Source organism: Hylaeus anthracinus, unplaced genomic scaffold, assembly GCF_026225885.1.
Source record: "Hylaeus anthracinus isolate JK02 unplaced genomic scaffold, UHH_iyHylAnth1.0_haploid 12001, whole genome shotgun sequence".
Classification (NCBI taxonomy): domain Eukaryota; kingdom Metazoa; phylum Arthropoda; class Insecta; order Hymenoptera; family Colletidae; genus Hylaeus; species Hylaeus anthracinus.
Genome location: NW_026534348.1, coordinates 3,824,043 through 3,836,197, shown reverse-complemented (window position 1 = coordinate 3,836,197; position 12,155 = coordinate 3,824,043). Strand labels below are relative to the sequence as shown.

The window sequence follows — 12,155 nt, the reverse complement described above, 5'->3', positions numbered from 1 at the left end:
AGAGAGAGAGAGAGAGAGAGAGAGAGAGAGAGAGAGAGAGAGAGAGAACGCAGTAGATTGGCCACGGCCTTTTCCATGGCCTTTTCCGTCGCTCCTCCGTTATTATTACGCTTTGGTTGGGTCGAACCCGAGTGGGGATTAGGAGCTTACAGAGGTACGCCATTGCTCTTCACAACACCCAACACTGAAATGTTCGAGAGTACTACTCGCGTTTCACGTTTATAATCTTTTTCGCGTCGTATCAATATGGTTTTCTTCAAATTAATATAATTCCGTTCGAACGAATAGTGTGTGTTGTAATTCGACTCTTCGATTATTAATGAAAGGCAGACAGAGTGATTCATTTTTTTCACATCGTTCGGGCAATATTCGATTAAACGCACGAAATACGTTATTGTAAAAAGGAAATAATTAGAGTACTTGATACCGAAATCAGTTTGCTTTGTGTCCGTGTAAAATTGACCGATTAACGGAAGAGATAATCGCCAAAGGACGAAACGAGAACAAAGTGCGTGCGTATTCACGGGGACTTCACAGTTGTTCTGATTCGGTATGTTGCATCTATAATACGTTTTATTAACTACACGTATCATTTTTACTCTTAAAACATACAGCGAGAAATTTGATCAGAATCAAGTTACGTATCGGAAACGACCATTTTTTTATTAGAGACGATGATGTGTCCCATACGAGTTCAAGGAACTGAAGATTGTACAGAATTTTCAGAAGTCAAACTTGACGAATACGAAATAAAAGATTAAACGTGATTGTAAAGATAAACGTTTCCTTTTCTTCGTCATACGAACAATCGACCTGTACGTGCCTGTGCTGTTTATACAATGTTTGCGCTATCTCCTTTGGATACCAATTTCCGTTGTGTCTCGCCTTCCTCCTGATTACGCTGTTGCTAAACGGAACGAACGAAACAGATGTGAAAGTTCGAAGGAATACTAAACATTTTATTTCACGATTGATTTTCACATCGTGCAACAGAGTCGTTGCTTGTTCTTAATATTTTATCGATTTTGTTTACTTTCGATGCTCTTGAACGTAGATAAACGTTGATTCTCTGAATTTCGCAACCGAAAACGATTAAAGTTCTCATACGAAAACGAATATCTCGTATTACGAGACGTAGACAAATTTGATCGAATAACGACACATAGAAGTGCTATCGTTGAGAACGTGAGATAAGTACTAGTACAAAAGAGATATTGTTTCGTTGAAAACAGAATTTATTTTCGGATTAAACGTATCGATAACGTAGAGTCTGTATCGTTTCTTATTGCGTTGTGCCTCGATAATTCCAGGATTTATAAATATAATGGAATTGTAGCTTCGTTTCTCGCAAACGGTATTAGAAAAGTATGCGTTCCGGAAAGGGGAAGAAAGGAATTCACTGTAGATTTCCAACGCAGAGCCGTACCAAACCGGTTTAGTGCCCTGTATAAGCTGCGCTTTCTCGTTGATGCTACAACGCAACTAATAAAATAAATAAATGTCAAACATACTTGTATCGAAAACAATGAAGGTATAGTTACAAAGTTAGGAAGTTACGAACTTGGTAGTAGATATTTCATTATTGTCATAGAAGGAATAATATTTATTATAACGTTTAAATTCTATGATAAAGTTGTTGAAACGTAATTATAAAGTGGCCAGGTATTCGTAATTATTTGATAAAGGAAAGTCGTTCGAATGAAATAATAATAAATAAGAAAAAGAGGCACGAGTTGCTACGCCCTTGTCGATACATTTCATTCCCATGAGCGTGCAGTGGTGTAATGCAACAAGAGAAGTTAAAATACGGGCCATACAAGCGGCAACGTCGCACAGGGCGGTGAACAGCATGAGTGTGTATTACAGCTGCGTCCGTTCAGGCTATGAGAACTGTAGCTCTGAGAACGAAGAGAGAGATCGAGCTTGTTCTCGGAAGTTTTCGTTTGTGTGCGATATGTAGGCTGCGTTATTTCGACGTTACGTAGATGTGTGAAACGATACTCCGTCATTCACGAATCATAACGGCATCGCGACCAGCTAGTGAGTCCCACTCACTAAAGTTCTCTCTCTATCTCTATCTCTCTCTTTCTTTCTGTATTTGTGTACTCACGTATACGTACAATTTTCCATAAATGTGCAACACGATCGTGCGTCCCTAACATTGCACTTCTTTATACGTGACGGTTCCATATGTCCCTCAATTTTATTACGCAAATCCGATACTAAACTTTGACAATTCGAAGTAAAGTGACATCGTAAAAGTTACCATTACATAAATTGTAACAAAAAGAATAAATAGAATTGTCGTTAACAATACGTCCGTAAAATAAATTTAATTACAATGGTCGGTTATTCGTTTTACGAAATCCTATGTTTTTAATAGGTTTCAAAATCGAGGCTATCAAGATATTACTTCTATCCGTAACTTAAACAAGATGACCGGTATTATTAAGCACAGAGAGTATGGAAGTGACTCGACTTTTAAACCTTCTGCAAATCCACATTTAACACCACCATCCCCTATACCGCAGCACGTGTTGAGAGATGAAGTGGATAACGTTGATTATCGCTTTGAAGCAGCTAGACTGCAAAGTTTTCAAAATTGGCCTGTATCATATATCGCACCTGAAATATTCGCAGCTGCTGGATTTTATTACACAGGAGAGGGTGATAAAGTAAGATGTTTCGAATGCAATGTAGAAATATGTCAATGGGTAGAAGGTGATAACCCTATGACAGACCATCAACGTTGGTCAGCAAGATGTAGATTTATTCGCAAAATGAATTGTGGCAATGTACCGATTGGAGTGGATCCAAGTACCGTTCTACCACCCAGACCAAGAAGCGGAGATGTATGCGGACCTTACGGCGTTGAATATAGACCAACTTCTGGTCCTGATAACCATAATTTCTCAACGGAGTTGCAATTACCAAGTTCAGCAAAATTGAGCTGTTTAGGCTTGGGAAGATCCAAAGGGCCGGTACACTCTGAGTATGCTAGCTATGATGCTAGGCTACATACATTTGAAACTTGGCCAAAATTTATGCCACAGACAAAAGAACAGTTGGCTGATGCAGGTTTTTATTATACTGGAAAAGGTGACCAAACTTTATGTTATCATTGTGGAGGTGGTTTAAAAGATTGGGAACCAGAGGATGATCCATGGGAACAGCACGCAAAATGGTTCTCTAAATGCTATTATCTATTAATGGTTAAGGGTCAAGATTATGTAAATAAAATGACGGGCCAACATATATCTCCACCATCTAAAGAGGTGAGTATGGAAACTTCGAATTCTATGTTATTTATACAAGAAGGAATCAAATATTTATATTCTTCTTATTTATTTCAGGAAACAATGCAAATGAATCTACCTGGTTTCATTAAAAAGGTTCAACCTTTACCAATGGAAGCAGAGAAAAAAGAAGATACAGAAAGTAATCCAGGTCCAAGTTCTCAAAGTATAGGTTCTCAAGATAGTGGGATAGAGAGCATCGGAAGTACTACAGAGTCTGCAAAAGGAAGTACTGAAGATTTGTTGAATAATTCAAAGACACAAAATAATAAACCTATAGATGATGCAAGGATGTGTAAAATCTGTTATAATGGAGAATTGGGTGTAGTATTTTTACCCTGTGGACATATAGTTGCTTGTGTTAAATGTGCTCCTGGCATGACAACTTGTGCAGTATGCAGGGAGCCTGTTAGTATGACTGTACGAGCATTCTTCTCATAGTATTCCATACATTGTGATAGACAATGATTAAATTCTACATATAATTTCTATTAAAGTGTTTTATATCGATCATCCACGACTGGTAGCGGTAATGTATCGCGAACTGCACTAAATGACATGACTCATGTAGCATACCAGTCTGCGGGTACAAGCTATAAGAATTCTATAATTTTTCAAGGATTCGTATGATGTCTAAATCACAGGTACACGAAGGATGCGAATAAAATTTATTCTAATGCAATCAATAACAGGACAAACATATGTTTCATAATCGCGATGAATTCCTACATATCACGAGTGAAGGGGTCATGAGATAAGATATTCTGTTTAATTTTGTCTGAATAATAAGCTGTACCTGCAACTGAATGTTGCTATTTGCACATTCATAAATTTTCGTTGTGCGTATCATTGGATTAATTAGAAAGGCAACAAAGTAAATGTGCTTGACACAGAGTACAAATAGCAACAAAACATGAAGTCTAGTCATTAGTATTATATAATGCCGAAAAATGAGCAGATTTACAATTGTAAGTTATAGAAATTTAATGAAAAAAATATTCAATTTTAATTTTATTGCAATGCTAATGAAATTAACATCCACTTCCTTACCCTAGTTTAGTTTTGTCCAATGTTCTCACCTTGTATATCATATTTACGAATCTTATTATAAGATATGCAGGATCTCTGTGTAGTAGAATGCCTCTAAGGGTATTTGTGTAGTGGTAACTATAAATATCTAATTACAAACTACATACAAACATATAATTATTTGACTTAACTAATCTAGGGTGTTGTAATATTTATATATTATATATTCTACGCAATGGAAACTTAGCATTTCTATGATTTACAAAATTTGGTGATATTATACAAGAAATGTGTATATTGTGTATACAATTATGATTAAAAGCAAGAAAATGTTATTTAGTTAACCCTTTGCGGTTTAAATTTTCTAATTTCCATACATTTTTGTCAAGTCTCGCTCGACATACGACCGCAAAGAGTTAAAAGGTACAGGAAACGACAGAGACAATAGGCATTTGCATTCAATTAATAAATAATGCTGGAATTTTTCTAGCCACCTGCTTTTGGCTATGATTAGCATTATTGTATATTTCTTCAACGAAAAATGGGATACATTAATTCCTCTTCTTTTTTTTTTTTTTTTTTTTTATACAATACAATGCAACTTAAATCAAATGTATTAAAGAAATAATCTTAAAGGAAAATTCATCTAAAAAATGTCATATTAAACAATGAAGTAGGATTAAGAAATATTAATCGATCGAGGATGCTCTGTCTACACCATTTTTCTTTTTATCTTTCGAGATTCCGTTTTTTAAACAGAATTAAGGTAGCAAGATAAGCAGGGTGTCACTGACAAATCAGTATTTCTAAATCCTATTATATATTCCATTATTTCGTTAGATACTTTGAATAAACAATTCTAATTTTTTACTGGTTCTTCTAAATGTTATCAAAACATTTTATATTGGCGTGTCTGCATACATATAAGAAAATTTACTGTTAACATGTATTCTGACTGAAAGGTATTTAACATATATAACGTACAATCATAAGAAGTACTTTGCTGTAGGGTTGAAGGGTTTAGAAGCTAATAAAGTAGAATTTAGACCATTACAATTTTGCCTTTTTACCAGTTATTATATTTGTGAATGATTCTTACATTGCGTTAATTTGTCTGTTAATAAAGTGTCTAAATTATTAAGCTCTAAAACATAAGCTCTTTTCGTAAAATTTTCATTTCGTTATTTAAGATCGTAATCATTAATGTCGAGTACAAACAACTTCATCGATATTTTCGAAATTTTTAATAGATGTTAATACCATGCATTAGAGTAGGTACTCGAAACGAGCGAAACATTAGCTAGGTAGTTAGTATATATTTGTTTATCTCATGAAAATCATTAATCATGTAGAATTACGAAATTTTATGTAATATTATGTTGTACTTGAAATCATTCGGACATTTTCATTCTTAGTTTTTATTTATCACAATTTCTTGTATATTTTAAATTACATTGTCAATACATCAATTTTGTCTCATATTTTATTTGTTCGTTTATTAATACAAGATTACCAATATACAGGGTGTCCCAAAAGTCGGGGAGGAGCCGGAAATGGGGGGTAGCTGAGACGATTCTGAACAACAATTTCCTTTGCAAAAATGTCGGATGGGGCTTCGTTAAGAAGATATTAAGCGAAAACCCCGACCAATCAGAGCGCGCGTAGACCGTTCGAGCGGCCGCGGTAGCGAAGGCTACGCGCTAGGTCGATGCTTCGATGCACGTCGAGTCACTTGTTCGCGTGCAAGCGCGGCCACCAGCGCGTAGCCTACGCTACCGCGGCCGCTCGAACGGTCTACGCGCGCTCTGATTGGTCGGGGTTTTCGCTTAATATCTCCTTAACGAAGCCCCATTCGACATTTTTGCAAAGGAAATTGTTGTTCAGAATCGTCTCAGCTACCCCCATTTCCGGCTCCTCCCCGACTTTTGGGACACCCTGTATGTACTATTCGTACACTCTTGAATTCAAATGATTTGTCTGTTAAACTAAGTGCATAAATTAATAAAAAAAACGCGCTAAAATCATCGAAAATCGTCGAAGCTGTAGTACAAAGACCCATACGACATAAATTTTTTCAAGTAAGATTTGATTTTTTAATAACGAATTCAAACTAAGTAAATGTGTGCGTATAGCAACGTACCTTGGAGTTCTGACCTTGACATTCCAAATTTTTTTTTATATAACACGATCCATTCAACCGGACTGCTAACTCTCGAAACTGGCTTTTAAAGAGAGCATTCCATTCTTACAGTTGGAATTCCAATTGAAATTGTCGACTTTGTACGGTTTACCTCCATTTGCAACTTAAAAATTGCACTTAACTGATTTTGTTCATTCGGTTTTTTTTTTATTTACCGCGGTATATGAAATTATTAAGATTAAAAAATTAGCTCAATCGATCGATACATTCTAGGGCTGTGAAAATATTAAGAAACGTGTGAGAAATCAGGTAGATTAAATTAAAATCAGAGATACAGATTATTGGAAAAGAATACGACACTCAAATTTCTTGTAGTTCGGCACTTCAGGCAAAGTGGTGTCGCTAGTTTCAAATATTGTAATGGCGAATGATCATTAGGTCTAGCAAACTGGTCTGCTGGTCTGGATAAACAGGTATAAATGGCGACGGTTGGTTGAATGTGACAGTACTATGACAGTACAATTGAACGTATTTATTGTAAAAATTTGTAAAAATCTTCGTTATCGTGGTTTTTCGTTGTTTGGCCAAATGAGCGAGTACTAACAATGGGAGACTTATTTGATATTGCAAATTTAATCACTACTGTCGGTGTTGATAGAATAAAAATTAAACCGGAGCCTGGACTGCCAGAAAAATCGTCGAATGAAATACTGACAGAGTTATTTAGCACGTTTGATGCCGAAGAAGCGATACCATCACCAGAGAATACCGATCAACAAGTTCCAAATGCCAGTATTAAAACTGAAAAACTCAAGAAGTCTCAGATCAAGAAAAAGAAGACCAAGAAGAAACACAAGCACAAGGATAAAAAGCATAAAAAGAAATCGAAACGTAATTCCTCTGAAAGTAACAGCGATCCTGAAAGTTCTAGTAAGATATCATAACTAATTAAAAATATATCTAGGTATCTGTAACACTCGTTAGTTAAATGTAATCTTCTTTTGTGGTGAATAGATGTTAAAAAGAAAAAGAAGCATAAAAAGAAGACGAAAAGAAAGCATGAAAATGACTCGAGTAGGTCATCAGATTCAGATGAGCCTAAGAATAAAGTGTCAAAGCTTAATAGTTCTTGTAACAATGTAAACAAGAAAAGTTATAATAAGGATAATGAATTTGACAAACAAAATACAGTTGCATCAACAAATTTGGAAGAAGTATTATCAATTAAACAGGAGCCACAGATGGAAAGCACTTTTGTGAAAAGTTCAGAAAGTCCTCAATTGCCTCCTATTTCAAAAAAGCTTGAAGAGGATCCCGAAGAATTGCTGATACCTAAAATTCTTGGTTTGTGTATTTTATTTAACAGTTATATATTGAAAATAATATTATTTTTTAAATATATACAGTAAACTGCCATGCGACTGTTTTCTTTTTTAAAGAAGAAAATTCAGTATTAAACACACGAATACTTTTTCTATATGCAGAAAAATCAAAGCAAGCTGCTCAAGGAAAAATCTTAATAAAAGATCTCAAGAACAGTACAGTTTATAACGCGACAGTGAAGGAAATAGAAAACAAGGTAAAGGAAAAAGCAGCTAGAATGGAAGATGGCGAAATATCTGATAGTAGTACAGATAACAGAACTCCAACGTTAAGTCCTAGCCCATTACAATATACTTCGCATAGATCGCCGACGTTAAGTCCGACATTGGATAAAATGGAAAATAGAGTGCTAAGTCCTACAAAATGGGGGAAAACTGCAAGAAATGATTTGAGATTGATTTTGAGGGAAAAAGAGAAAAAAAGACTCGAAGGTATGGATAAAAGGACAGACGATGTAGAAAAGTCAAAGTTGTACATGGATAGCGAATACAAAGAAAAAGTATACAGAGATGGTAAACGTAATCACAATTGTCACTCGCAAGAAAAAAGAAGATCCGAATCTCGAACGCGCTCGGACTCCCATAGAAGTAGAAGCAGAGGGAGAGATAAACGAAGAGATAGGAGTAAAGATAGGCACGAAAAAAGTCGAAGCAACGATAGACGAGATTCTGGAAAAAGTAGAGAAAGGCGAAGACATAGAAGTCGTAGCGACGATAGAAGCAGAGATAAATATGTACGAGGACGAAGTAGAAGTAAAGAACGGAAGTTAGTATTACTTGTTTAATATAGGACACTGTATGTATCCATTTGTAAATGTTTAATTTGTATAATTTATCAGGGAAAGAATAGAAATTGATAAGAAGAAATTATTAGAAATTGCAAGGAGAAATGCAATAAACATGATTAAACAAGGAACACTACCATTAGCTCAACAAGACAAAGCAATTGCCGCGATACAAGCTGGTGGAAAAACGGTAGATGAACTCACAGGTAAATATAAAAGTAATAATTATGTTATAAGTATAAAACATTCTTTTTTTCTTATTTCAGACTTTTGTAAATCATTATCAAAATCTGAAGCATTAGGTGAACTTTCTAGTATCTCATCTGAAGAGGATGGAAGTGAATCTGAAAAAGGTTTTCACCATCCTTTTTTGCTCAAAGGGCGACCTAGTTCTATTATTATGAATATTCGGGTGAGTATGATATTTTTAACGAGATATAACGAGAAATAAATAACGTAATTATTAATTATAACTGTTCTCACACTTTAGGATGCTAAACAATTACCGACAAAAACATTCCAAGAAAAAACAGTAGAATCATCGAATCAACTACGTTTACAATTTCCTGTATCGAGCGGCCAACATCATAGAAAAAGTGGTAAGATTCCTTCGGGGACCAAGATGTATACAGACAATTTTATATTTAACTGTATACAAATCTTTATTTCTTACAGAGAATGAATGGGTACCGGTAATACCAAAAAAACCAGAACCAAAAAAACAGTTTGTACCAGCTTCTACGCCGAGCGAATCTCCTCCTGTTATACCTCCGCCTGCACCTGTTCAGCCAGTGCAAGCAGCAACAGTTTTTACCCAACCAGTAACAACAGAGGTACAAAAAAGAACCTTTCCAGGTGGTTTGAAACAATATTTGTATACTTACACGGACATAATAATTACAGTTGATAGATATCGGCTCGATAGTATCTCAACGATTAGCAGCAATGAGAAAATTAAGAGAAAATCCAAATGACGTATGTGCTCAAAATGAAATGTATCGTGCACAAAACGAGGTAATATTCTGAGATTAAAAATACGATATATTTACAATATTATGCATTTCCGTTTTATATGTTATGTTTCAGATGAAAACGTGGGCTGAAAGTAAGCAGATGCCAGGTCAGTTTACTGGCAGTACAGGAGCCAAAGTGCTCTCGCCTGCAGAACTTACTTCAGGTTACCAAGCCTGGGCTCGTAAGGTAACAGTATTATTTACAATCTGCCTGATTATGTCTTATTGTTCGTCATTCCACGTTTATTTTGCCATTGAAACTTATGATAGCAGCCCTTAATCTAACTATATATTTACATGTCAGATGATTGATAAAATCCTATCTGAGATGTGAATACATATCTCTTGTATACATCACAGTTTTCTTTTTTTTGTTTTTGTTTTTGTTTTTTTTAACAATGCATTACCTGATACTGATATTGCCTGTAACAAGTTTTCAGGTACAGTCTCTATCAAGATCTGTTACATTGATCTGATAGGAACTGTGGTGTAGGCACAGACTATTTCTTGTATAGAGGTAGACTCTGTGCCTGCACGGACACAGGAGCACCGTTATGTTATACATCGTGTACAATATGTGATAAAACTGTACACTGGTTTATTAGGTGAATAATAAACGATTGATGTCATTCATTACAAATGTAATAAATTTAAGGCACATCAGAGAACGAAAATATTTTCTTATATAATGGGCTCTTGTGAGATTATTGCTAATTATCGTCAGCATTCCTATCATAGGACTTCATCAAGCGTTACTATATCTTTCTATCATAAAGCTGGGATATTTAGCATTAGTCTGCATCCACCTGAGGGTTTGTTACAGGCACGTAGCTACATCAGAGAAGAAACACCTTCAGCGGCGTGATGTCGAATTTATGATTTCTTTGGTAAGTATCATCACCCAAAAAATATTAGAATTTTATATAATCAATTATACATTGAAGTATCATGATTGGACATAAAGTAATAAAAATTATTTTACTTCTTTTTGTACACATATATATGTAAGCATTGATTATTTCGTCAAGAGCGGTACATCACAGATAGCATTGAGTTTATTTTATTCTGCATACATATATGTACATATATTAGTGCACATATATATTACTACTATTCTATCTCTTAACATATTGTGAACCGGAAACTGCGAAACCAATTTTATTAAAAATACTGTTTATGATGTGATTTATTGCCTTGTGTCTTAAATGCTTGACAATTAAGTAACGACGATTTGCGTTTGTCTCGTTCTGCGCTCTACAAATAAAAAAATTCCGATTCACGTCTTTTGTCGCCATCGTCCCCCGTCCACAATCTGTTAATTCGATTGATAGTGTAATATCAATTATATCCTAACCTAATGAACTATTTAGGACCAATTAGTATCAGCACAACCTGTTTCGGGTGGGATGGGTATGGCTTTACTACAGAAGATGGGTTGGCGACCAGGGGAGGGTTTGGGAAAAAATAAAGAAGGTACTCTTGAGCCGTTGCAGCTCGAGGTAAAATTGGATAAAAGAGGCCTCGTTTCTGAACAAGATATTGGACAGAAAATAGGGAAAACTGCAAAGCCATTGGTGCCTGCGATCAAAACTTTGGAAGGTATATTGCAATAACTTTTCAACTTTATAATTCGTAGAATTCTGATACGATGAAGCTAAAATTAATAAATTACAGGAAAACATCCGGTATCGTTATTAGGCGAATATTGTTCAAAGCGGAAGCTTGGTGCTCCAGTATATGAATTATGTTTTGAATGTGGACCAGATCACAGAAAAAATTTCCTTTTCAAGGTTTCCGATAGTTTATAAACTTTTTATCGGCAAATTTTACATATAACTGATCTAACATTATATTTCAGGTTAAGGTAAATGGAATTGAATATAAACCAAGTGTAGCAAGTCCTAACAAAAAACAGGCTAAAGCGGAAGCAGCACAGATTTGCTTGCAAACTTTAGGTTTATTACCTGATCCTATTTCTATGCTTGCTTCAAAATGAAGTTGCTATTGTAACTTCGTTAGAAAAGTTCTAATATTCCCTCATTAAGAATTAATGAAATTGTAAAGCAATGTATAAAATTGTTTAAATTTAAACGAAAAAACATAAGTTATTCTTTTTTCATTTTACTATGTATATAATAAAATTATAACTTGTAGATTTAACATTTCAATACATTGAGTTTAATTTTGTGTTTCCTCAACCTTCATAAAATTGCTCCCAGGCGAAGCCGGAACAGGACTCATAACCTACTTATTAGTATCTACAAATGCTTCCAATGAACTTCAAATTAATTAATAAAAGATTCAAATTTTCCGCGGGAAATTGGTATTGCCATCTAGCGGTGAAATACTGAAATATTTTCAGAGTATGATCAGCGCCTCTATCGTGAAAACGCTCAAGTTTATCCTCGAATAGTTCCCTTTTTTACTGTTAGGTGGCACCACTTTTACTGTTTTTTACCGACACGTGTTGATAAATTACCATGAAGTGGTAAATACTATGAAAAAATGGC

General features: G+C 35.0%; 2 protein-coding genes across 6 annotated transcripts in view; both read left to right on the top strand.

Annotated features, from left to right (window-relative positions):
• LOC128890939 (putative inhibitor of apoptosis) overlaps positions 1 to 5,806 on the top strand; it is a 6,704-nt gene extending 898 nt beyond the window's left edge. The window contains exons 1-3 of one of the 3 annotated variants that reach the window (XM_054149961.1): positions 161 to 550; positions 2,384 to 3,275; positions 3,354 to 5,806. In XM_054149961.1, coding sequence (XP_054005936.1) covers positions 2,436 to 3,275; positions 3,354 to 3,737 — 1,224 coding nt within the window. In that variant the 5' untranslated portion in view covers positions 161 to 550; positions 2,384 to 2,435 and the 3' untranslated portion in view covers positions 3,738 to 5,806. Of the gene's footprint in view, positions 1 to 160; positions 551 to 1,863; positions 2,041 to 2,383; positions 3,276 to 3,353 lie in introns of those variants that run through there. The other 2 variants (XM_054149963.1, XM_054149962.1) reach the window with 2 other exon arrangements.
• A 580-nt stretch (positions 5,807 to 6,386) lies between these two features.
• On the top strand, positions 6,387 to 11,813 carry LOC128890549 (protein Son). 3 transcript variants are annotated; one of them, XM_054149118.1, is made up of 12 exons: positions 6,391 to 7,395; positions 7,480 to 7,809; positions 7,950 to 8,613; positions 8,687 to 8,838; positions 8,899 to 9,044; positions 9,123 to 9,231; positions 9,308 to 9,465; positions 9,536 to 9,646; positions 9,719 to 9,832; positions 11,016 to 11,244; positions 11,320 to 11,435; positions 11,504 to 11,813. In XM_054149118.1, exons 1-12 carry the CDS (start codon positions 7,071 to 7,073, stop codon positions 11,639 to 11,641), a joined length of 2,592 nt encoding a protein of 863 aa, XP_054005093.1. In that variant the 5' UTR covers positions 6,391 to 7,070; the 3' UTR covers positions 11,642 to 11,813. The 3 variants fall into 3 exon arrangements, 2 of the variants coding, with proteins under 2 accessions (XP_054005092.1, XP_054005093.1); XM_054149117.1 differs by lacking the exons at positions 11,320 to 11,435; positions 11,504 to 11,813 and adding an exon at positions 10,469 to 10,532 and having other exon boundaries at positions 6,388 to 7,395; positions 11,016 to 11,245; XR_008460641.1 differs by lacking the exons at positions 11,320 to 11,435; positions 11,504 to 11,813 and having other exon boundaries at positions 6,387 to 7,395; positions 9,719 to 10,532; positions 11,016 to 11,092.
• Positions 11,814 to 12,155: the final 342 nt, after the last annotated feature.

Coding starts and splice junctions, on each gene's coding strand:
- LOC128890549 (XM_054149118.1), top strand. CDS start 7,071: ATGGGAGACTTATTTGATATTGCAAATTTAATCACTACTGTCGGTGTT. Junction 8,614..8,686: donor AGTAGAAGTAAAGAACGGAA/GTTAGTATTACT, acceptor ATAATTTATCAG/GGAAAGAATAGAAATTGATA. Junction 9,466..9,535: donor CCCAACCAGTAACAACAGAG/GTACAAAAAAGA, acceptor TAATAATTACAG/TTGATAGATATCGGCTCGAT.